The sequence below is a fragment of the Acipenser ruthenus genome, chromosome 2, assembly GCF_902713425.1.
Source record: "Acipenser ruthenus chromosome 2, fAciRut3.2 maternal haplotype, whole genome shotgun sequence".
NCBI classification, from domain to species: Eukaryota; Metazoa; Chordata; class Actinopteri; order Acipenseriformes; family Acipenseridae; genus Acipenser; species Acipenser ruthenus.
In genome coordinates this window covers 3,986,795-4,012,218 of record NC_081190.1, presented here as the reverse complement: position 1 = coordinate 4,012,218, position 25,424 = coordinate 3,986,795, and the positions used below count along the sequence as shown (strand labels likewise).

The window sequence follows — 25,424 nt, the reverse complement described above, 5'->3', positions numbered from 1 at the left end:
AGCAATAGGAATTAGGCTCAATGCCCATGTATTAACAAATCAACCTCTCTGACTACAAACAAGCCTTGCCAACTGTGATCAAGGCTTTCCGGTGAACCCGGACAACACTCCCAAATTGTCTTTTAATTCCCTTGTCTTTTCTACTTCAAATTGCTCCAATTATCATCTGAAGAACACTGCCACACTTCAGCCTATTTTAAGAAAAACTGATGCCAAGATTTTTGTATTCTCTTTCATGGGGCAGGCAGCTGGAATCAACTAGATCACATATTGAAAAATTTAAAGACAAAAAGTTTCAGTAATCCTCTGTGCAATGTTCATGCAAAGGTACAGTAACAGATTTTGTAGAATGCCTGGCACAATCACATTTTAAAATAATTGTATATATTTAGTTACATATTAAGATTTTATATATATGGAGACATATGCTTTATATGATCTACAAATTGCTTCTGTAAAGACTCCTGGTTCTGGGGAGGTGGGGAAGCACATTAATGTTGCACAATGCCTCCCCACAACAAGCCTTAAGGAGTCTTTTCAGAAACATTTTGCTGCAATTGTAGCAAGCATAGCAAATAATGAGAATCATACAGAACACACCTAATATGATATTAAACAGGTTAGAACATAACATTATTTGGAAAATGTACAGTCGAAGATATAAATCTGCTGATAAACTCAAGATAATCCAGCTGACCAGTCTGGTATTGCAGATGCTCATAAGAGAGGCATGTGTGCTCTCTCGATGAGTAATATCCTGTAATAGAAATTCAAACAAACAGCATTTAAAAACAAGCACATTTTTTTAAATTGATAACAGTAATGTTCTCCAACTGTTAAGAACCTAGTATGGATAGAAACTGGCCAACAGCACTGTTTAACCAAGTAACCCAGACAAGTATGCTGTGACTGTGCTGACCAAGAATGCTGCCAGTAAGTGACTTAAAGAAAAGTTTCCACAAACCATTCAGGGTGTGGATTAACCTCAAACAATTGAGAAATGTATACTGTCTGAAGTAATCAAAATTTATAAAGACCACACAGATTCATATTTTTATTAAGCTTCAAAATGAACTATCTTGCCAATCCTTACCTAACCAACACAGCAGAACAAAATACCACTCCACTACTCGGCAAAGAATACTGGTAAATCAGTCTCAAAATACCACTCCACTACTCGGCACGGAGGATTGGTAAACCAGTCTTAAAATACCACTCCACTACTCGCCACAGTAAACCAGTCTCATGGTTATTTTTCACTTAAAAATGTATCGAACTTTTTTAGTTTAGTTTTTTTAATGAACTGTGGCGTATAACAGGGCTGTATTGTGGGTCAGAAAGCAGAGCTGTATTTGTTGATTGATTCCACCCGAGAGGCTTATAATTTTTTTCAACGCACCCAGGCGTGGGGAAGATAAGTCTCACCACATGCCTTGTCATGTGCTGTTGCTTACATATGCAGATATGCACATACAAATCTAAAGGTACTCTGCATGCTGGTATCTTTGCTGGAGGTCACATGGTCTCATTTGAGTTTGAGCTATAACACATGAAGTGATTATAGTTACACGAAGCAGCAGCAAAATCAAAGCAAAGAACTAAAATATCTTCAGAACAAGTGAAGGCGAAAATGTTGAGTGCTAACAAAATGATCTTTAAAATATTGGTTAGAATGTTTACTTAAACTGGTAGTAGTTTTTATTTCTGCAGTAATCTTACAATTAAACTGCAATTAAATATTTTTTTCAAGGATTGCACATTTCTTTTACCACAGCAGAGAAAAATACATATTTTATGCTTAGGGTGGCAATGTACAGTACAATATGCAGAAAAATATTGCACGTCTGCAAACAGGCCCAAAGCGTGTTATAAATGACAAGATATTCAATCATGAGAGAATAATGCAACAGCAATACAACTAACTAGATGCATTTAATTAAGCTGTTACTGTACTGAATATACATGTTAAAAATGTTAATTTACAGAGCCTTTCTACAGGGAAAAACAAGCAATCACACAATGTATTCACATTTCATTACAGGGTGATGCATTGAGATCTCAGGGCAAATTCTTGAAGGCAAAGGGACCTATTTAAAAAAAAAAAAAAAAAAAAATTAAAAAACCTGCTACCACTTAATTAATTAAATAAAGCCAGACCTGTAATTTCGCTTTCTTTTCAGACTAAAACAATTCAGATACAATCGCTATAATGTATGTTGGATAATAATACATTAGTTAAGATAAGTGTGATATTTCAGACCTGTACCAAGTTCTTTAAGACATGTTAAATGGATAATAAATACTTTACTCAGTAGACAAGTTGAAATAACCCTACACATCCTATTAAAGAGAAGCAGATTAGCATTTTTTTCTGTCTGACATGACGCGTATCACATCACTGTACTCCAATCAATGCTGGGAACAGGATTTGTTCAAAATCTCCTCCTAAGATCTTAGCCACCCCTTTATGCATGTAAAGAGGATGTATATTCTGACAATTCCAGAACTGTATTGCAATCCTAAATCACATATATTCAAGACAAAGCAAACGCACAAGATGAAAACAACATTTTAAAACTCTTTGAGCCTGATAATGAAGGAAATGAAGTTACAAAAACACCCTATTTGAAAAATCTAATTGAATTATTTTCAATTATTACTGTATGCCAGCAGTTATCATGTTTTCAAGTCTTAAGCACACTGCATGATGTTGTTCATAACCATGTTTGTGCTGCATGAGTTGCCTCTCTGTTTGTGAATCAGTCTGAAACATGGCTCTGCGGTCTCTCTACAAATTCAGCAGATGGCTGTGAAGCGTGTTCAGGGATGCTGGCCCCCATTGAAGGAAATAAAAAGGGAAGGTATTTGTATGGGAAGCTACAGTAGTTTGTGATTCAGCTGAAGAATGTGTGTTCCTTGTGATGTATTACTTGCTCTGATACACTGCTAATAAGGATGGCACATTCCAGTGACACGTTAAACTAGCTGATTTCTATCCATATATGTAGAAAGTCTGTATTTATCAAATAGGGTCATCCAATTCTAGCTCAAGTGGACCAAATTCTGGGAAGGCATATCCTCCATTTTTGGTTGATGATGATACATGAACCACATGCAATGGAGAAACATGTTTCAGGGCTGGTGTTGTGTGCATACAAGAGATGTATCTCGTGTGGCAGCGCATGGTGAGAATGTGTCTGAAGCGTGCAAAGTGAGCAAAAACGGCTATCCTAGCCTGCGCTATCATACAGGCTGACATGAGGAAAAATCACATAAGATGATGTCCGACAAAAAGTAGAATTCTGGAAAGCCTCAATGAGATGCTGTTCCTCATTTTCATATGGGCTCTGGGGGCAGCTCTGCACCAGGTGTTGCTCTGAATATTGGTTTTCACTGCGACACGAATCAGATGCCAGTTGTTAGAAAATAAGGTGTTCGGTTTTTAAACACATTATTTATTTGTTCTCTCTTTATAAAAAAGGGGGGGGGGGTCTACTCAGTTAATAAAGCATAGTGTGGGTTACTATAGTTTGTGGCCAATTAAACAACTCCTATGTGCTTTTTTTTAAAATACTTTGTACTATTTGGAGTACTAAAGTTTCGAAGACACGAGACTAACAGAATGATTAGGGAATAGGGGGAAAACAATAAAATGCAAGAGGAACCTTTTCATTTACAGTAATAGTCTGGTTAAACATGCCACACCCCCATGATTATTCAGTTGATTTATCTTTTAATGTACAGTATCTGAAACAGATATTTTTCTAACCAGGTCTTAAATCAGTAAATTGAACTGACTAAGGGTCAGTTAAGTAATATAGAACTTGATTGGAACACAGTCCGGGACTGGAACAGACTTCAAGGACCAGAGTTGGGAGCCACTGCGCTAGATACTTCATAATGTTGCAATAATGTGGCATTTGCAACCATTTTGGAACCCTTTATTTTATAACAGATGACCTCAATAAACCTGTTTGTATTGTGATGTCAATGAGAGGGTCAACATGCCAGTAAATTGGACTTACCACTATCAGAAAACGCAAAGCTGGTTCCTACTTCGTTATCATTTGGGTTGCAGCCGTTGTCACAGTAGCATGTCATGACAACCTCACTCAGAGTCCCATCTTTGACAATCATTATGCAGGTCAGGTTTAACGATGTTAGGCTGACACTGTAATCCCAGAAAGAAGTGAGCAGTATGTTAAACAACCAGTGTGTGCAGCCTACTCCAGATGAGAAATACTAAAAGAAACCTCTGTGACAAAAATAAAAAGAAGACATTTATTTGGTTTCCTTTAGTATTTCTAAAAGTAGCGCTATTTACTTTTGAATAGTTATGGACGGTTAATTAAATGTAGGATTGTTGCAACTGCTGAACTGACCATTACACATTTGATAAAGAAATAGCCATTTACGGTATGAGGAGCATACAGAGATTATGGGAGTGTATTGATATCCACTGTAATTCAGCCAAGATGGTAAAATGGTATCACTCACAAATCAAATCAAACATATGTGGGTACTTATGAGATCAGCAGAGTCTGGTATCCAAAATGCAGAAGATACAATCTATATGAGTATGCAGAGCATATATAATAGTTTATCTGGTGGGTGGTGGATTAGAAACCGTGAACATTCTTTTATTAAACGCTATGCTGCGCAAGTGATAAAGCCACATCACCTATTTGAAAATAATATGTGTTGCTCCATTTCTGATACACCACAGGGTATTCAAAAAAAAAAAAACCTTCAGCAAAGTCTTCGCCCTCACCCATCGAGTTACTTTCTGAACCCTCTTTGGCTGGTTCTTTTTATCCTTCAGTTTCCAGTAATACTCCAAAAAAGCTGAATCATCTTTGGTATTGAAGTGTTTCTTCAGCAGACCACACAGGACAACTCAACCAGCTGTTTCAATGTGGTTTTAATCTTCGTATCGATTTAGCTTTATTAACTGCTGTTTTTTTTTTATCTTTATAAGCAGGCAAAAATCAAAGAGACAGCCCAGTGGTCTGACATCACTGTCTCACCTAGGTTAGTGTGCCCCCTAGTGCTTTGTCAAACTCGGCATTCACAGAGCTTTAGTGCTTGAAAAAAGTAGATTTTGATTTGTTCCTGGACTGCAATGCATGAAAAGTAACCAGTGCACACACATACTGTACAGTGGCTCCTCAAAATTGCTTAATAACAGGCGGACACAATCAGGTCATAAGAGTGCCCATTTTTTGAATGAGGATGCTAAAAATAGTTAGATACGTTATGTTGTATCAAAGGCCCCTTCCAGAAGGTCAGATCTCTGTGTAAACAACCCCATTCCATAATGTCTAAATATAAACAAAATATTTGTTAATAAGTACACACCTCAAAATTCTGTCAAATTTGGCACAGGTTGAAGTGTTTTGATCTTACTGTAACCCATTGCATGTCACTGTTCACAACAATGAGAGATCAGCTGGTGCTTTAACACCAGCAACACCCCACGGTTAAAACACGCTACAGGAGTGCATCTTATCCATATGCAACACCATATGTTTGGATTCATTAACCTGCAGAAAAAATATGATGTTCACGCATTTCAAAGACCAATTTTATATTATTAATAGCATTAGTAGTAGTAGTAGTAGTATAGTAGTACAATAGACTCCTGCTAATCGAAACCAGTAGTAACCGGACCATGTTCAGATTAGTGAACATGGGTGGAAATAAGACTCCCACTGCATAGCAGTTTGATCCACTCCTGGTTTTACTGTGAGTTTTATAAACCACACCTGAGCTTGTTACCTTTACACTGGGGCTGATAAACAATGTATTAAAACCTGTGATGGGTGAACCTGCTATATATCCATCCTTGTTAGTAATATTTTCAAAGCATGTATCCTAATCTATACTATTTTATGTAACTTTCTTGCTGCTTTACCATGTATGAATAATATTAAAATACGCTGACTGGCCAAATAATTGTAGAATGTAAGCAAAACAGAAAATACTACTCTGCAATACATATATATATATATTATATGCAAATGTATGTGGTAACATTACAAGCCATGTGATCAATTAGATCTATATAAGATGTGTGGAGGCTGTGTGGTCCAGTGGTTAAAGAAAAGGGCTTGTAACCAGGAGGTCCCTGGTTCAAATCCCTCCTCAGCCACTGACTCATTGTGTGACCCTTAGCAAGTCACTTAACCTCCTTGTGCTCAGTCTTTCAGGTGAGATGCAATTGTAAGTGACTCTGCAGCTGATGCATAGTTCACACACCCTAGTCTCTGTAAGTCGCCTTGGATAAAGGAGTCTGCTAAATAATGTGTGAGTGTTGTGTGCGACTATTCAGAAACAAACATGGCAAAGCAGAAGGATCTCAGTGAGTTCACAAGAGGCAAGGGGTACAGTAAACCTGACTCAGTGCAGCAGCTCGATTAATCAATTTGGTTATCAAGACGGTTTCTTGGGCGTTTCTGGAATGGCAACGTTTATAGAAAACCCCCACCACAGAGCACAACTCTGGTCACAAGCAAGTCATGACCTATTTGAACAATGCACTGTGAGCTAGACTTGCAGCTACACAATTAAGATTATACTCCAAGTCAGTGGAAATGGAGTACGTTTGGCGCTGGATTATTGTTTACCTTGTATTTGGTCAAATAGTCATGCTTCATGCTCGTGCTCAGATTCATCATGCACAGTGCTGGTCTATAAAGTAAGACATTGGAAAGGGTTTTAAAGAGAGAAACACAAACTAGTGGGAGAATTATTTCAAAGTAAAAAAAAGTTTCTGGGACGTGGCATACAAAACTATCAAGCAGGTTTAAAAGAGATATTAAAATGCTTAGCACTTGGTTAGCTGTATTAGGTTTCTGGGCTGCCTCTCTGGAAAAGAGAGCATTGCTGTCTGGAAGCACTGTCTCTTGAAATATTATCCTATTTTATTAATGTTGGCTCTTCCACAGTAAGCTAGGGCTTAGAACGTTACTTACCGTAACCCTGGTTCCCTGAAAGAGAAGACGACCACCAAAGACATTATGTATGGGATAATGTATACCAGAGCCGCCGCGAGGGAGAAGGAACGGCAGCATATGAGGGATGCATCAGAACCGCATAACCCAATGGTTAGCGGAGTGAGCTTACACCATCAAGGACCCTTGTGCCTAATGAAAGCAGAGCAGGATCTACCACATTAAGGCGGTAGAACCTGGAGAAAGTATGTGGCGTAGCCCAGCTAGCTGCAATACCAATAACAGACATTGAGGCCCCTCTGAAGAGGGCCCAAGATGTAGCCAACTCTCTAGTGGAGTGTGTGGCTACCCTCCAGGTGGGGGCAAGCCAGCACCATCATATGCAGTCGAGACTGTGTCCACAATTCAATGTGACAGACACTACTTTGAGATTGGCTGTCCTAGGGTCCGTGTCCCGTGACAGACAAAGAGCTCTTGTCCTATCCACGTAGCATCTCAATGCCCACACTGGGCAGAGGAAATTCAATCTCTCAGTCCTCAATTGATGCAAACGATGGTGGATGGAAGGACTCCAGTTCCACAGACTGATTAATGTGGAAGGCTGTCATCACCTTGGGGAGGAAAGCAGGGTTGGTGACACCCTGCTGCCATCCTCCCAGATACGCATACAGGAGCTGTGCACAGACACGCTTAGCGGAGGTCATAGCCACGAGGAAGGCTGTCTTCTTTGACAGGCACTTCAACTCTATGGAGTGTATGGGCTCAAACTGGGCTTTCGCGAGAGCCTCCAGTACAATATCAAGGCTCCATTCAGGGAGAACAGTCCTCCTGGGAGGGTGTAATCGCCGAGCGCCTTTAAGAAATCGGGTAGCCAAGAAATGCGCACCCGAAGACACAGAATCTACGGGGGCATGGCATGCAGAAATAGACACTAAATACACCTTCAAAGTGGAAGGTGACCTACCAGCATCAATCAGTTCTTGCAGAAACTGTAAGATGACTGGCATAGGGCAAGATATTGGGTCATGGCTTCCAGCCAGACACCAAGCTTGGAAATACCTCCACTTATACGTGTACAAAGACCTAGTGGAGTCTGCCCTAGCACTCTGCAATGTACCCACAACCGCATCTGATAGCCCTAGGGCTAACCAGTGGTCCCTTTCAGAGGCCAGACCCATAGCCAGAACCTGCCCGGGTTCCGGGTGCCAAAGAGTGCCTCTCACCTGACTGAGGAGATCCATGCGCAGTGGGATCTCCCAGGGCTGGTCGTGTAACAGCTGGCACAGGGTCGAAAACCATATTCTCCTGGGCCACTAGGAGAACTGACGCTTCCTCTAACCAGACCTTTTCAAGAAAGGCCGGGAGCAGAGGTATACGCGGGAAAGCGTGGGCCATTCGTGTACTAGGGCGTCTATACTGAGTGGACCGCCTAAGCGGTGGAGGGAGTACCACAGAGGGAAATGCGTCATCTCTGCCGAGGCAAAGAGATCAACCTCTGCCTTACCAAACCATTCCCAATTGCGCTCCACTATCTGAGGGTGGAGTCGCCACTCTGACGGATGCAGACCCTTCCTGGAGAGGAGGTCTGCTGCCCAGTTCACCACTCTGGGAATGTGCATCGCCTGTAGGGACAGCAAGTTCCTCTGAGCCCATGTTAATAGCCTGAAGGCCATGCGATGCAACCCCGGGGACCGTAGGCCACCTTTGTGGTTGACATACGCCACCACTGTCGTGTTGTCCATCCGGATCAACACATGTGTACCCCTCAGCGCTGGGAGGAAGTGGTGGAGAACAAGGGAGACCGCTTGCAACTCCAGCATGTTTATGTGCAGGGATGTCCAGTGGTCCGGCCAGGATCCGTACACTCCTCTGCCTTCCCAGGCTGCCCCCCAACCCAAGTTGGAGGCATCTCTCGTCACCACTTGGCGGTTTAACACTACTCCCATTCGCACACCCTCACGCTGGTGAGAGGTTGTCCTCCACCAGTGTAGGGCTGCCGAGCACACGTGAGACAGTCAGCCGATGGTGTCTGTCGCGTTTGGTGTTGGTGTGGAACGCATTGAGCCACACTTGTAATGGGCGCATGTGAAGCAAACCCAGCTGAATGGCCGATATGGCTGCGGCTATCAGACCCAATAGTTTCTGACACAATAGGAGGGTGAGCTGCGATCCCTGTTGGAACAGGGAGAGGCAACCCTGGATAGCTGCAACTCTGTCGTCTGACAGGTATGCGCGCATCGTACCGGAGTCCAGCCGACTCTTTGCATCGTTGATGGTGAGGCCCAGCCTCGCCAGATGCCCTGTCACGACCGCCGTGTGGGCCACTGCTCCCTCTCGTGACTGGGAACAGATCAACCACTCATCGAGACAGTTTATTACTCTGATCCCCTGCAGCCGCAAGGGGGCCAGGATAGCGTCCACACACTTTGAAACGTACAAGGTGCTAGGGAGAGGCCGAATGGCAGCATAGCAAACTCGTAAATGCTTCCCTGAAAAGAGAAGCGGAGATACTTCCTGTGCTCTGGAAAAATGGGAATGTGAAAGTACGCGTCCCGTAAGTCCACCGTGGTGAACCAGTCACCCGGCCGGACGGACTGGAGAATGTGACGGTGAGTCAGCATCTGGAACCTCCTTTCTTTTAAGAACCTGTTGAGGAGCCTCAGGTCTAGAATGGGGCAAAAGCCTCCATCTTTTTTGGGTACCAAAAAGTACCTCGAATAGTACCCCGCTCTGTGGGAGGTGGGGTCTCCGAGACGAATGGCTTGCTTGCACAGCAAGGCAGCCACTTCCTTCTGAAGTACCGAGGCCTGGAGAGGGTCTGTCAAGAAAGTATTCCTGATGCCTCAAAAGGGAGGAGATCCCAAGCAGAACTGAACCACATAACCGTTTTGCACGGTGTCTGAGGTGCAAGAGTGCCAGTACTGCAGCTGTTGTGCCGAAAAGGGGGTCTGAACCCGCCAGCCTTCAGCGGCCCTGCTCGGGCTGCTGAGGCTGCGGTGGGGCAGTTTGAGGTGGCTGTCTAGGGCGCTGGCCCTGGAAACGCCTCCTGGGACGCTGGTGTGTGGGCTGGCCATGTCCTGCATTCCCTCTGCCTGCTGGGTGGGCTCGGTTGTTTGCTGCTGGTGTGCCCTGTAGGCGATGCCTTAGGTCACCCACCAGAGCCGTGGGGACTGGAACTGTCCTGGTGACAGTCCGCATCTGAGGAGCTCGCCAGCGGTTCAACCTGCCCCACGCAGAAGCTCCGGGAGGGAGCAATGTGGCCACCTGCCAGGACCCCTCATGTTCCCGGTGGGATCTCTGTAAGATCTCCTCCACGGCTTGCCCAAAGGTATGTACTGGGGATATAGGCGCGTCTAGCAGCACGGCCTTATCCGCATCAGGAACTCTGGCTTGTGACAGCCACAGCTGTCTACAAGCCACAATCAAGCTAGCCAGGCTCCAGCCAAGAGCTTGCCCTTGGAGACCAGAGATCTGCAGCAGCGTGCTGGACAGAAGACGTAGCTCCGTGGCCACCAGCTCAGGAAGCGGGGCCTCACGCAGTACACCGTCCATATAGGCCGTGAGCACACTCGCCATGTTTGACAGGCGAGTTGCCTGAGCCTCTGCTACATACGCCTGCTTGAGATGCGTTTCCGACACCTTGCATTGAGGGAAAACGGAAAACGGACTGGCGTGGTTCTGCCGCTGGTGTCCAGGAGACCTGCAGGAAGGCTGCAGCGCGTCCCATAAGTGCCTAAACTGAGCTAGACAAGGGAGGAGCACTGGCATCCGAGGCTACCTCGAAGCCAGGTTCTTCCTCAGCAGGAGGTTCAAGCTCCCCTCCTACCTGCATGTCAGAGGCGAAGGAGGCCCCCTACCCAGAGGCCACTACAGAAAGTGTGTCCTCTTGCACCAGCTGGGAGGTCTCATCCCATCCACTCTGATCTCCCCTGGGGGAGGGGGTGTATGGCAATTGGGGGCTGCAATGGAGGTGGGACTGCAGCCAGGGACGCGGCTGTTTGGCCAAGAGCTCCAGAACCTGGGCCATCTGGGCTTTGAGGTCCATAATGTCTCTCGCCTGCCTGGAACACTTCACCCTTCTCGCCTGCGGAGATGGGGAGTGACTACGGGAGGCCTGTGCATCGGGGATGTCCAGCAGGGAGTCATGGGACAGGTCATGGAGGAGGGGCTCTGGGGCTCCAAAAGCAGCCGATGGTCTGGCCACCGAGGACGCGGAACTCGCCTTCGTGGCCCTCTCCAACCTATTTTCCTTCACCCGGGGCTGAAAAGCCGCACAGATGCTGCAGGCCACCTCCCTCTTGAGGGCCAAGGTGGCATGTTGGACACCCAAGCACCGCGCACAGAGGGTATGTTTATCCTCCTGCGGGATATTTGCATTGCAGGCCGTGCAGGGGTGGAATCCTGACTTGCCTGACATGGGTCTGGTGTTCTGCATTGGCTGTGCACCAAACAGCGCTTGCACTGCGCTCAGCACTGATTAATAGTGCGACGCCATGCGCTCACCCACTAGCGCTGTAGCGCAGGGTACCGAACGCCACGTGCACCGTGCGCACCTCGTACCATGCAGCACCGTATGCCCATGCACTAGTGTAGCAGTGGCACCAAACACCGTGTGCACCATGCACCGCGTGCACTGTGCGTACTGAGCACCGTGCGCACCAAGTACCATGCAGCACCATGCACTAGCTCCGTAGCAGTGACCAAGCACCATGTGCACCACGTGCACCCTGCGCACCACATGCACCCTGCGCACCACGTGCACTGTGCATACCGAGCACCATGCGCACTGAGTACTGTGCACTGTGTGCACCGTGTACCGTGCAGCACCGCGCGTTCGTGCACTAGCGTGTAGCAGTGGGCACCAAGCACCGAAATTACTTCCTCAGGATGACAGTTTTCCCTCAGTGGGCGGGACCAAGTGCATCATCCCAGAAGGCGCCTATCGGCAGCTCTGGTATAGGCAGCTGAGCGATACCTACCCAATAGGCAGGCATATCTCATACATAATGTCCGTTGGTGGTCGTCTTCGATTTGAAAGGGAACTAAAAATAGTACTGTAGTTACATTTTAAACTTACCAAGATAAGCAGAAAAGAATGTTCAACAGTTAGAATTCTTATGGTTTGTGTTGATGTGATGTGAGGTTCACTAAACTAAATCAATGTAGAAACAGGAAAACCTAATCTAATACTCTGATCTAATGTATTCTAAGAGATGAAGGAGTGAAATATATATTACCATATTTACCGCTAGAAAAGTTTACTTTTACTTACTTATATGTGATTTACCTGTGCTTTACCAATCTTTAGCTATGCTTTACTACACTTTGCTATGCTTTTACCATGGCATACCACAGTCATTTTTCCTGCATTACTACTGAACTAACCAAGCCTTTAAAAAAAAAGCAACGTCTCTTGTTGTTTTTGCAGCAGACTGTTTAGTTAGAAGTTTAGTTAGAAGTCCATTTATCCCAACAACACATTTGGTTTCACTCCCTGTGCAGCAGGTATTAGGACCCATGACCTGACACCACTTAAAGTCCTACAGTAAATCTAGAAAAGGGAAGTCTCATATTTCAGAAGGGGTCTTAATACATGCTGCAGACGGAGTGAATCTATAGTGTGGTTGAAGGCTAGAAAAATGTAAGGGTATTTGAAATTAAGTTGTTAGTCTTGAAGTCTTGGTTAATTATTACCCCTTTTAATAAGGCTTTTGTTTCTTTTTGAGTGGCATTATTATGATTAATCTAATCCAAACTTTAAAGATACATTGGGGAAAAAGGAAAAACAATCACCAAAGGTTTTGGCATAAAGTATTTTCAATAAAGCCTCTGTCTCAGCAGAGAACCCCAGACCTGGGCTACAGGATGACTTGGGTTAACCAATGGAATGGAATGACATCACTTTTTGACAAGATCTATTTTCCTTCATTAGACATAAGAGGGTAGGCCAGGCAGTACATCTGTGTGGTGGGATTTTGAAAAGCTGTAGTCGAATAACTTTTTGTCACATTGAGAAAAGTGATACAAAACAGGCATTGTGTGATCAGTTTAAGGTCAGAAACAAACTAATGACTAATAACTGCTTAGGTCTTGAGAGAGGGCTATGGAAACACAGCTTTTAAATTGGTTTCTGCTGTAGAGCCAATGTTTTGGATTGCAGCACAGAAGTGCTGAGCTCCAAAAGGCTTTAGTGTGGTCTGGTGGTTACAGGGAAAAGAGCAGGAGTTGCTGGGTATCCAAATCCCAGCTCTGCTGCTGAATGGCTCACTGTACAGACCTGTGCAGGTTGTGTAACCCTGAGTGTTTCAGCTCCCCCGGCTGTGCTACTACAGCAGCACACCAGTAACGAGGGGCCACCACCTTGTCGGGCTATCCTGGGTAAATCAGCTCCAAATGATGAGCCTGCATGTCCGTATAGAATAAATAAATGGGCATTATTAAAATCTATGGAGCTTAACATACTGTAATCCAAACGTTTTGTGCCAAAAATTGCATTCTTACTTTATATCCTCCCTGTAATTTGATGGTCAATTTGTAGTGTCAAGTCCCTACTGCCCATTAGGTATGTTTTAAGGGCCATAAAACAGCTAAGATAAACAGAATTGCAATAGGATACTAATATTTAGTCACCTCCCCCATCTAATTTGCACAGATTCTCAGCATCGTTCTTAAACAGCACCAATTCAATGGAACCTTGGGAATCAAAGGATTTAATCAGCAAGAAAAATCTTCTATTCCACAGGAGGGAGTAAATCCCATGTGAACTCCTCTGCTCACAATGTAAATAAGATACCAGGGAAGATCCCAACAGCCTGACCAGTGAAAGTCCAGCCATACTAGACTCTCCGCTAGGATCACTTATGTGTTTGTTAGGATCAACTGTTGCATTACCTATTTAATATAAACATATGCTGGCCCTGATAAGAATGTGTCATAAAATGGCACCAGTAACCCCGAACCCACACCCTAGGCAAAAGCTGTTTTGCTAGTGATGATTAAGGCACTGCAAATGCCCTTGTTATTTACCATTTATCAATCCACACACCAGTTGCATTAGGACCTGCTTTTTAAGAGCAGCGACTGTGGCTGCAGCTGCGCAGGCTTGCAGGTTGGTGTCTTTCTTCCACAGGCTCCTCCCAGGCGCTTTGCGTTGACGTTCACACTGGAAGATAAAACATGGGGGGGGGGGGGGGCACTATAGATCCAACGTCAAGATCATCACTTTGTAAGAGTATAATAGTAGGACCGCTTATACTATAGTATATTAAATGCACTAAACTAGAATCAATTACTCTACTGCAGTTCCTTCACCCCTCTGCTGTTTGAAGGTGAGAAAATGTAGGTGGGACCATGTTTGTTAAATGTAACTCCTATATTGCTAAGAGATACAATTATACACATTGGCAAGGTAAGACATTAGATGAAAATTGGAAATAAAACTCCAATTTGGAAAATTAAGGCTCCAATTAAACTGGTTGGAGAGTGATTAGTCTCATGTAGTTTGAAGGTACTCATTCCTTGGCTTGCAATCCAACAGCGCCAGCAACGGCTTGCTGGGTAAGGTCCAACCACTGGCCAGCAGCCTGGAGATCCAGTCCTTCCTCTGTGGGCACACAGCGGGAAACCTAACAAGAAACACATGGGCAGTAAATGAAGCCAGGGATAGAGGAAGAAACTACAGCATGCCTATCAGGTCTCCTTTGGACAGATTCAGCACCGACAAGTTGTAACATTTCCATCCCCATCCACTGACAGTGAGAACCCAACGGCCAGTGGTTAACTGCAAAACGGCTATAGGGTTACTTTGAGCAGGCCTGGCATCGTCCATCTTCTCTCAGTGCTGACCGCCACTGCTAACGCAGCAAGATCAGAGACTGTGGTTTACCATTTATTATGCATGGCTTTACTCTTCTGATACACAAAGGAAGCTCAGGGCTCAAACAAATTGCTTTAGATGGCCAGCAAAATAAAATAAGATACAAAATGGCAAAATGCATTGAATTATGAGAACTTGGAAAAAGAGCTCAGCTAATGCTCCGGTGCATTGTTAGGCACACACATACAATGTCCTCAATGTGAGTGACAGCTTGCCTGAAACATTACTGTCATTGTTAATTTCTCAGTTCTGGTGACAAGTTATTCTCAGATGAGTTAGAAAAGCAAGATTGGAGAATAATCTTACTGTCTGTGCTTGACACGTTTAAGACAGTACCTGGTGTTCAGAGAGATTATTTGGTCACACTGACCTTTAATTAAGACCATCTCGAACCAATTTAACTCTAAAGGTCTAAAGCTAAAGGGAAAGCTAGCCAACATTTTGAAGAGCTGGAAACCAGCAATGTCACTGGAAAGTATACCTGTAGCCATCCGATTGTACAGTATATCAAGTTTCGACAACAGTGTATTACCAAGCCTGTAAACAGTGTCACCATAATCTACTACACTGAGAATTACTGATAATTTAATTTACATGTTAAAAGCTACTGAGAATTAGAGCTTTTCCTAAGGTGAACAGGTGAGCCACGGTATATTAATTCCCATTCAGAGTTGGCTTATTTCACTATTAAACATGTGATTATTATTTTACTATTAATCATTTACATAAGAATTATTAACACGAAAGTGTTTTTAAATTCACAGTTAGTTAAATACATACTACTTCACATGTAATAACAACATCATTTGTCATGGATTTTGAAATAACTCCAGTATTTATGAATATTTTAAGATGATCTTCATTTTCCCCCCCAAGCATAGTATAATTTTCTATGTTGTATGTTTCATGAATGATTGTATACTGTATAAATCAAAACAGCATCTGTCAACCTGAGGTCCTTTAACTACCCAATGCAGGACTCAGTATGAACTGCCTCTGCAATGAAATTAAGATAAACAGCACAGCCCTTTACACAACAAACAAGACTCCTGAATACCCTGGTGTAAATGATGCTGCTGCTGGCTTGCGTTAAAATTTATACATTGGCTTCAGTTCCAGGTTGGAACGGGATGAAATGCTGCTGCACTAAAGCTTCTCCAGCCTTGCCTAAAAGGCCCGGTGTCTATCTGTCTCGCCGAGCAGGTCCCCCTCTCATTGAATCACCTAGAAAACCACTCGCTCACCTGGTCACCCTGGGACAGCGTCCTGGACGGGAGCCAGCGAGAACAAGCTGACTAAGGGGTCGGGGGTTACTGTAAACAGACCCTCCGAGCAGAATAAAATAATAACACACTGGAGGCCTAATCTGGACAGAACACAGAAACATTTTACTGTTCCACATAAAAGGCTTATTATGAAAGAGTGATCTAACGCTTTTTCTGCTGTGTCTTTCTTTTCCTCCAGGATCTGAGGACTGATGGCATGCATTCCTTTGTTGTATTAATCGTTTGATAACGCTTTACAGTACAGTAAGTGGCATTAAGTCAAGTGTAACTAACTTCAAAAGCAGTCTGTAAAAGAGTGGCTTGGCTATGGGTATAGTTACCTTGTACAGTTGTACAGGGATGGAAATATGATTCCTACTGCATAGCAGTTTCACCCATTCCAGGTTTTACTATGAGCGTGTATGGGTAACAAGCTCAGGTGTGTCTCTTTAAACTCAAAGTAAAACCAGTAATGGATGTAACTGCTATGCAATGGAAGTCTTATTTCCATCCTTATTGTACATATAATTTTCTGTTTCAGTCTTCAGCTCCTGGTGACTTTCTCTTAAGCTCAGAAGTTTAAAGAAGCCCTGTGGCCAAAACAGAGATCTGAAACATTTTTTCCATAGGCGCTGTCTGTAGATATGTGCTATAAAACAAAAGCTTAATAATGGGAACTAACTTTATAGCATGTATGTTTACGCAGTGGCCTTCTATGCATTCTAAGTTTCAATGAATAGCATCATAGAACAGGGACATATCAAGGGTTATAAAGTTTTGACTGCATCCACTTACTGATAAGAAGCAAATAACTTACATTTCTTTTCTTTGGACAGCCTTAAGAGAATAAGTCGAGTTCAATCCTGGTCAAAGTGTTTTTTTCATACACCACAATTTGTTTTCATTTTTCCTGAAGTTTCTATTTACAGTAATTCTTAACAAGTATGTTCTTAGTTTGTTAAACAATGAAAACAAATTATGAAATGAACCCCTTTTTAACTGCTAATGTGAAAACACTTACATTAAATCAAAAGTTTTTTTGTTATTTCCTTTGATATTGAAACCTTGCCGATGTTCTGTCAGCTATCCTAGGTTAGAGCCTTAAGCTACAAACAAGGTAAATGTGCAGAACTCCCTATTTAATTCACTAATTTTACAAAAAGTCAGCAAATGACAATACAGTAACGTTCCAGCCATCATGAGTACAACAAGGGTCCTTCCTTCAGAGTGTCAATACAGTAACGTATTAAGGCTCACGTAGAAATGTACTGGACCTTTGAATTGAAACATATCTGACCAATTGACTGCTTTCATATAGAGGTCTTGTTTTGATTCTGACCAGCTTGGTTTCCACCCTAACTGAATCTTCTCTGGGGAGTGATGCAGGTCTGGGTTGGTTCGTCTGGAGAAAACAGTTTTTCTGTGTTGCTACCAGGCACACTGATATTTGAGGAAAAGGTTGCATTAACACCACCAAAGATGCACTATTAATATGATCAGAGTTAAGCCTTTGCTCTGGTTTGTTGCCTTTTATTCCTCGTCTCTCTGAATACACCCTGTAGGTTTTTGGTAAGAAGGGCGGGGTGGTTGGGGGCTACGCCAGGTGGCATTTGTTTCCATGCTATGCCTCAGCTCGGCTTCAAAAGCTGCTTGTTTTCTGGAAACATTCTAATAAAGAGCTAAACATGAGAGAATAATGCTAAACTGTTTTCATTAATCCTCAGAGTGATTTATTTCACTCTGTTGGTCGCTTCCACGTACAGCCGCCCACTCAATAGTTTTAGAAGACAGAACAGCTCGCCCCCAAAAGGCAGCCCATAGTGACAAATCGACAAACAAATTACATCACTAAAGGGATCCTTTAGACCTGAACAGAAACTCTCCCCAGGGTCTGTCTCTATGGTTGTATGCCTTGCAGTCTGTCTGTCTGTCTCTGTTCCTGTACTGACAGGCACCACAGACATTCTGTGAAAAACTGAGCCTCAGAGCACCTACACACCAAGCAGCCAACAGAAACTGCAGCCAATAACAATCCTTGTGGTCATTTTTCAAAAGTTAATTTACCTGCACTAAATGACAAGCCAACTAAAGCTCAACATTTAAAAATGTGTTGCCCTACCAAGTCATTTAATTTGAAGGATTTATGATTTCTGTTAAACAGATGTATCATTTTTGTAGACACTTTTTTTTTTTTCAAACTAATGCCTTATATTGCCAGTGGGAAAAGTTATTTTCACTTGTATTATTTTTTTCTGAAGACCGTACTAACTTGAAGTGTTACAGAACATCCTGCAGTTTTTAACTCAGAGCACTTTATCTCTGCTGTCTCCCGTGTTGTCCATTTCGCAGCAGTATGTTTTAAACATAATGATGCGTCACTTTGAAATCGGGTGAAGCTGAAATATATCTTGCCACCACACTATAGATTCACTCCCTGTGCAGCATGTATTAGGATCTCACTTGATACAACTCAAAGTCCTATGTGCAGCAAATAAAGTTTCATGTTTCAGGTGGGGACCTAATACCTGAAGCACAGGGAGTGAATCTACAAATGCACATCACCCGAGTCCAAGTGGAAAGCCCAACAATCTACAGAAGAATAAGAACTTACAAGAAAGAAAATGTTGGTGCCCCTGTCTCATTTTACAAATCTTTTTTACTGGTACAGTATTGGAGCAGTACAAGTATCACTTTATGTAATAATTTGTTCATCCATAAATTTGCTGATTATGTTGTTCAGCACATCTATAAAACACAACAAAATCAAAAAATTCACAATATATATTTTTTCAGTCCAAACCCTAATAAAAAGAACATGCAGATCTGGAAATCATTGTGTTGTAACTGTTGTTAGTAACAAAGAGAATCAACCAGCATAGAACCAGGGTCTGTTCCAAACACACACAGTTCTCAAGTTCTCATTGGCCAGGCACCATCCACCCCACAAACCACCACCGTCTCAAAGGAGAACAACCTGTCAGGCCGGTCCAAAAGCCTGTCACTAATATTTAACACCCACAATTATTGTTTAATGCTGCGTATATAACAGGCCACTCTTGTTCTCACTCTCTCTCTCTCTCTCTCAGACACCCTGATTAATGAAGTATTACATACTGTAGACCGCTTAGAACAATATCCTTCACATTACATGCCAAAAACTAAGACTGTATGAAAATCTCATTCTCCAACCTCAGATGCTAGTGACACAATGAGAAATACCTTTTGAAATTAAACAGTGAGGTTTACGTTGTATTAGATATATACATATTAGCTAAATATTAGCTATATAAATATATAACACCCCTTTCTTTGAGGAGCACTGCTTTAAATATTGGCAGCTAAGTAAACAGGGCATGGCCTTTGATCCTTTCTTTTACGAACATAAACTCCTGTTAACAACATGTAGCTATAATGTATGTGCCTATGTGCTTTCACTGTGTAACCAGACTGCATGTGCCCGCAAAGCTGTTACCCGAGTCTCCTTGTAAAAGCACTACTGATTCCCAGCCTTGATTCCCCCTCAGCTTGAAACAGAGATTTGGTGATGCGATGGCGCCCCTTGTGCGGAGCGACGGGATCCTCAATGGACACCATCGAGGACTTGACATCAGTGTAGGTCACTTTGACTCCACTGTTCATGTGCAGAGCACTGTGCTGAGATTCTGGAATGAAGAAATAGTAAAAACTCTCAGATCTAAGACTTCTAAGCAGAACTAGACAACTTTTGTACACTTTATATTTGTATTAAACTTTAACAACATTTTATTAACGTCAAGGAAATAGCTTGACGTACAATAAAAAAAATAATGATTACTTCAATCCAGTACTGGGGGTTTGGCTCCCCATAAGAAACCAAAATCCCATTTAACCAAAAAAAATGATTGTATTGTGGCAATTCTCTTTACTTTAAACCGCTATTGAATGATCAAGGTGCCCCAGGTAGTTGTATAAGACACTACCTCAAAGTGTGTGGTCTGTATCACTGTGGCCAGAGGTTAAAACAACATGGCTGTTATGTACTGGACAAAACCTCTAATGGAACTCACCAGAGAGAACAATTGCTGTATAGCAGATATTAAGAAAACTGTACCTATTTAGTGTACCTGACAGTAGACCAAAACAGACACATGAATATCATACTTTGGTATTTTTTGTTATACAAAGAGACTTCTAAAAAGTCACATGACCTCAATATCTTAGCCAGTCTGAGGTCAGTCATAGGAACCAACACATTTACCATGAAGTGTTAATATGACTCTACAGAAATGTAGCCAATACCTCAAAGTGCGTTATTAGGCTGAAGCAGTGCAGAGACTTTCTAAAATGACAGCCACAAAGAATATCCAAGATCGAACTTCACCTAGAGAATTGTAGAACGCGTTATGTACTGAATATGAAGACAATACGTGAACCAACGTGTAGAATACCACCTTTCTGCACGTTCTTTCCACATAGCAGATCTATTTATTACTAATGAGGATAATGGTTTATTATTATTATTTAATTCTGAATAACAGTGTGTACTCTAAGCAATGTACTTTATTATTAGTGCGACATTGTAACTTCTTACAATAAACCGTGCCACTGATAAAGGTCCACATTTTACAGTAGTATATAAATAGACACGCGTTTTAACGGATTTAACGGGACATTCAAATTTACAAAAACAAAAAAGCACAATTTCTCTGCAATACCATGTCTGAAATCACGGCTGTCGAAATGTACTTAATCTGTATTCGTTATCACAGTATTAGTTTAATTAGATTGTTGTTTAAATCTATGAATGCAAAAGAAAGTACTGTTTGTATAATTCACGGTACAGCTGTCTATGTACCGAGTCTAGCTGGGGAACATCTTAGCCCACACACAGTATGCGCTGGTGCAGTGTACAGTCAGTACGCAAATCTCAGCCCTCGATTTAGTAAATCAGCGATTTGCTCACGGTTTTTTTTTTTAATACGAGGTCTGTGGTAGAGCGGTTGTAGATCATTTTAACACCAGCAAGAAAAGCGGCGGTTTTCACTTAAACAGTATTGCAGAGACACCGGAACGATCCTATCGCATTTATAAATAAATATTATTTTGTCCATCGATACAACTATATCGGTTCTTATATTGATCAACATTGTTCACCACGTGAGTGTGTAGCCCCTTCACACAGTGAGGTAGGCCTACTGAGGATGTCCTTTTTTTAATGCATCTGACCGTGTAATAACTTGAATGGCTAGCCAAACAAATTTCTATTATTGAAATCTAAAAGAGAAAAGCAATAGACTCCATATTACAACTCAAAATAAAGTTTGCACTGCATGACTCCATGTGACGGTTTAATACAATGTACATTACATAAATAAATAACGTCCTTCTGTTTCATTTTAATGTATTGCGGTTGTTGAAGCTGTGGACTGAAAAATGAATTTGCTTGATGCGAAAATGTTAGATTGTGTAAAAATAATACATTGTCAGACTCCCAGCGCTGAAATTACCTATAATGAACTTCCATTCACAAACGTGTACCCTTCAGGGCAGACCCGTCTCCCCAGTAATGTTGTTGAAGCTGACACCCTGGGATCCTTCAAGAAGTTGCTTGATGAGATTCTGAGATCAATAAGTTACTAACAACCAAACGAGCAAGATGGGCTGAATGGCCTCCTCTCGTTTGTAAACTTTCTTATGTTCTTATATCTCCAGTGTGCATACATTTAGGAGGGGGCGGGGCGCGCGCACACACACACACAGATGACAAAAATGCATTGAACTCAAAAGTTGCATTAGACTCCTGCCACGGTCAGGGGTATTATCAACATGGTACTGCAGTACTGGAAGTTGCTTCACCTTGTTTCTAAATCCATTTAGAAACATTTTATTCTCCTATCTGTAATATCTTGATCAAAAAGCGACAGAAAACGTATTCAGTTAATAACTTCACTGGTCAGAAAATGAAAGCATGGCTGGTGTAATTTTTCTATAGTTTGGACAAGTTGTGCCTTAACAAAATACGTTTCTTTTTTTCTCTCTCTCTTCCCCTTTCCCTCCTCCCCTGCCGACGTCTATTGACGGCGCCAGGTGGCAGCCCCATGATTGCATAGCAGACATTTGGCAGCTTTACTGTAGGAAGCAAACCACCAGTCGCAGACGCCCTTACAAAGCACAACATACAAGCAGCTTCTGACGTCTCAGACCAGACGGCATTTTAAAGGGGGTTTAACCAAAAACGAAACAAAGAGGTTAGAACTCACAGTCCATCTATTGCAAATAGCTGAAGCCGAAATCAGTGTTTCTTCTTTTTATTATTTAAGGCTATAGCTGAATAGCTTAGGGAAAAAAAATACGCATGAATGGAGAGTTTAAAACGTGACATGGCGGCAAGTGAGAAGGGAGAGCTCTTTACTATTTTAGAGACGAACGCTGAGACAGATAAAGACACTGCATCCAATACAGAATCGTTTCCTTTGAATCTGTCTGCTGATGTCAAGTGGTTAGAAATCCCTTTTAGAAAGAGAGTGGAGGAAGAAGACGAATACGAAAACGAGCTAAGAGGAGAACAAGCAGCAGCTGCAGCAGCCTCTGGTAACAGAGACGGTGGCTGCAGTATCCTTTTAGGGGCCGACAGTGATTTCAAGTATGAGGACTTGGATGATTCCTATTCAGGGAGTGGCTGCACAGAAACCACTGCAAATGACTCTGACATTGATTTCTCTGATCTGGAGGAAGAGCTGAGCGACCTGCGCGGTCCAATAGGTGAATGCGACGAGGACTGTACCTCCAAAAGCTTCTGGGGAGAGCCCGACCAGCCCATTTCTATAGAGGAGTTCACTGCCAGCACTGGCCCCCGGCACGCGCTCGGGGACAAGGCGGACAGCCGCGACTATTTCCGGCTGCTCTTCCCAGACACGCTGTTGGAGCACATTGTGGAGCAGACCAACAATTATGCCCTCTACAGGCAGAGGAAAAGCGGGAAACTGGACCCACACTGGCGGCCCACAGATCTTAGGGAAATGCAAGCTTACATTGGACTCAATATTTTAATGGGCATAAACCAGCTTCCAGATTATGGAATGTACTGGGCCACTGATATTTTCATTGGCAATGCCGGCTTCAAAAAGACCATGACTGCCCGTAGGTTCGAGAAGCTGAACCAAAACATTCACCTGTGTGACCGGGACCAGGAGCCAGCCCGCGGGCAGCCGGACTATGACGGGCTGTACAAGATCAGGCCCCTGCTGGACGTGGTGCAGAAGACCATGTGGGAAGCCTACGGGGCAAACAGGTGCCTCACTGTGGATGAGGGGGCCATTGCTGTCAAGGGGCGGTTCTCAGCCACGCAGTACATGCCCTCCAAGCCAATCAAGAAGGGTCTGAAGGTGTGGATGCTGTGCGACTCCAAATCAGGCTACTGCCACCGCGCCAACATCTACGTTGGCAAGTCCAACGAGGACTCGGGCATAGTCGGCTACAGGGTGGTCACATCACTCGTCAGGGGCCTGGAGGGCAAGCACCACCACGTCTTCCTCGACAGCTTCTTCACCTCGGTGCCCCTGGTCCATAAGCTGCTCGAGCTGGGGCTGTACATGTGCGGCACCACCCAGCAGAACCGCAAGGGTTTCCCGGATGCCCTCAAGCTGAAGAACGTGGGCAAGCTGGCGCAGGGCGAGTTCTTCCAGTGCCAGCACGGCAACATCCATGAGGGACACCAAAGTGATCAGCTGCCTGTCATCCAACGCGGCGCCCGGGATTGTGGGCATCAGCCAGGGGAAGCAGAAGGACGGCACCATCTACGGGGTCCCACGGCCCCTCCCTCTGCTTCTGTACCAGGAGAACATGCGGGGCGTGGACCTCTGCGACCAGCTGCGGGAGTGCTACCTGGTGGGCCGCCCCTGCAAGAAGTGGTGGCGCTACTTTCTGTGGTTCTACCTTAACATCTGCATTGTGAACGCCTTCATCATCCTGAGGGAGAGCCGTAAGGGCAACCCGCCACCCGGCTTCAGCGGGAAACAGTTCACTCAGCGGCACTTCCGGATCCGGCTGGCGCAGCTGCTCATCGGAGACTACCAGGGCACCAGGGGCGTGGAGCGGGCATCCCGGAAGAGGCACTCTGATTCGCCCGTGGAGTACGGGCACCGTCTGGAGCGCATGTCAGAGCGATCTAGGAGGTGCCGGAACTGCACCAACAGAGGGCTCCGCCACGAAAGCGTTTTTGGGTGCAAGATTTGCAATGTCCATCTCTGCAGAGGAGGCTGCTTTGCAGAGTTTCATAAATGAACAGCTGAACTATTTCTGCAATTTAATTTTTTGAAAGAAAGGGAAAAAAAGACATGGAAATATTTAATACTTAAAAAAAAAAAAAAGCCCACAGTGATTGGACCCAAAGCTGCTTCTTGCAGGTACTGTTTTGTTTTATGTTCTGTTCTGTTTATTTTTTAATGTGAATCAGTTGAATGCCAACCCAGTAGTATACGCTATCTTTTAAAGTGTTTTTAACATGTGTTTTTGCTATATTTTAAAATAAGTTGTGCTACTTTTTATACTGTCTGAAATGAAAAAAAATCATGGTGCTTTTTTTTTGGTTTAACTGAACAAATATTTAATAATACTGTACTGCATAAGGAAAATGTGTTTTTACAACAAACTCCTGCTATTATATACATCTTTACTTTTTTAAGCACAGCAAAACTGGCATTAACAGATCAGTCACCTTACAGATTGTATATGAAAGTTTCAGGCAATTGAATATGTATATACAAGTGTTTAACACCTTGGGTGACCAGTCAATTCAAGGGAAGTAATATTTTATATAAAGTTAAGGGGCAGAACTGGTTTCATCACAATGTGAGGGGGTGGGTATTCTGTTGTAGAATACAATGGTTTCAAACAGTCTCAAGCAGATTTTAAAACAGATAGGAAGTTTAAGAAAAGGGATGGCCCCCATTCTTGCATTTTTTTTTGTTTGTTCCAGATGTGCAGAACGCCCCCCCCCCCCCCCCCCCTTAAAAAAGCATGACTTGCTCTGGTTGGCTTGTAGAACAAAGGGATGCAGGAAGTGACAGACTTCATAGGAGTCTCACAATGGTATTTTGAGAGTGCCTCAGGACAGGTGGTCGTGGGCTTTGGTTTTAAATAGCTACTGTGCCACTGACTTCCTCTGCCCATGTGGAAAATATCATCTCTATTGGAGTTTCCTATTAATGTCATCTGTATATAAAAAAGCACTTTAGAAAAAAGACAATCCCCTTATGATATTTCTGTTTTGCTTCCTGAGCTACATCAGTACTTTTAAAGATGACCGCCCGCTACTGTAAGTGTCTTATTCCACCACTCACCAGAATGACC

The 25,424-nt window shown here is 43.3% G+C and overlaps 1 protein-coding gene and 2 long non-coding RNA genes across 4 annotated transcripts; 1 reads left to right on the top strand and 2 right to left on the bottom strand.

Annotated features, from left to right (window-relative positions):
* Positions 1–358: 358 nt before the first annotated feature.
* On the bottom strand, positions 359–14,139 carry LOC131697512 (uncharacterized). Of its 2 annotated transcripts, none has more exons than XR_009307332.1 (3): positions 13,980–14,139; positions 4,026–4,171; positions 359–757 (listed from the first exon to the last, which is right to left on the bottom strand). It is a non-coding gene; the product is annotated as an uncharacterized LOC131697512 (long non-coding RNA). The 2 variants fall into 2 exon arrangements; XR_009307331.1 differs by lacking the exon at positions 359–757 and adding an exon at positions 772–2,087.
* An 8-nt stretch (positions 14,140–14,147) lies between these two features.
* LOC131697514 (uncharacterized) lies at positions 14,148–21,776 on the bottom strand. The gene is made up of 3 exons (XR_009307333.1): positions 21,581–21,776; positions 19,567–19,756; positions 14,148–14,578 (listed from the first exon to the last, which is right to left on the bottom strand). It is a non-coding gene; the product is annotated as an uncharacterized LOC131697514 (long non-coding RNA).
* Positions 21,777–22,453: 677 nt separating this feature from the next.
* Positions 22,454–24,356, top strand: LOC131704931 (piggyBac transposable element-derived protein 4-like). Its single transcript, XM_059006520.1, has 2 exons — positions 22,454–23,806; positions 23,910–24,356. The coding sequence occupies exons 1-2, from the start codon at positions 22,454–22,456 to the stop codon at positions 24,354–24,356; spliced, it is 1,800 nt and encodes a 599-aa protein (XP_058862503.1).
* The last annotated feature ends 1,068 nt before the right edge of the window (positions 24,357–25,424 follow it).

Coding starts and splice junctions, on each gene's coding strand:
- LOC131704931 (XM_059006520.1), top strand. CDS start 22,454: ATGGCGGCAAGTGAGAAGGGAGAGCTCTTTACTATTTTAGAGACGAAC. Junction 23,807..23,909: donor ACCAAAGTGATCAGCTGCCT/GTCATCCAACGC, acceptor CTTCTGTACCAG/GAGAACATGCGGGGCGTGGA.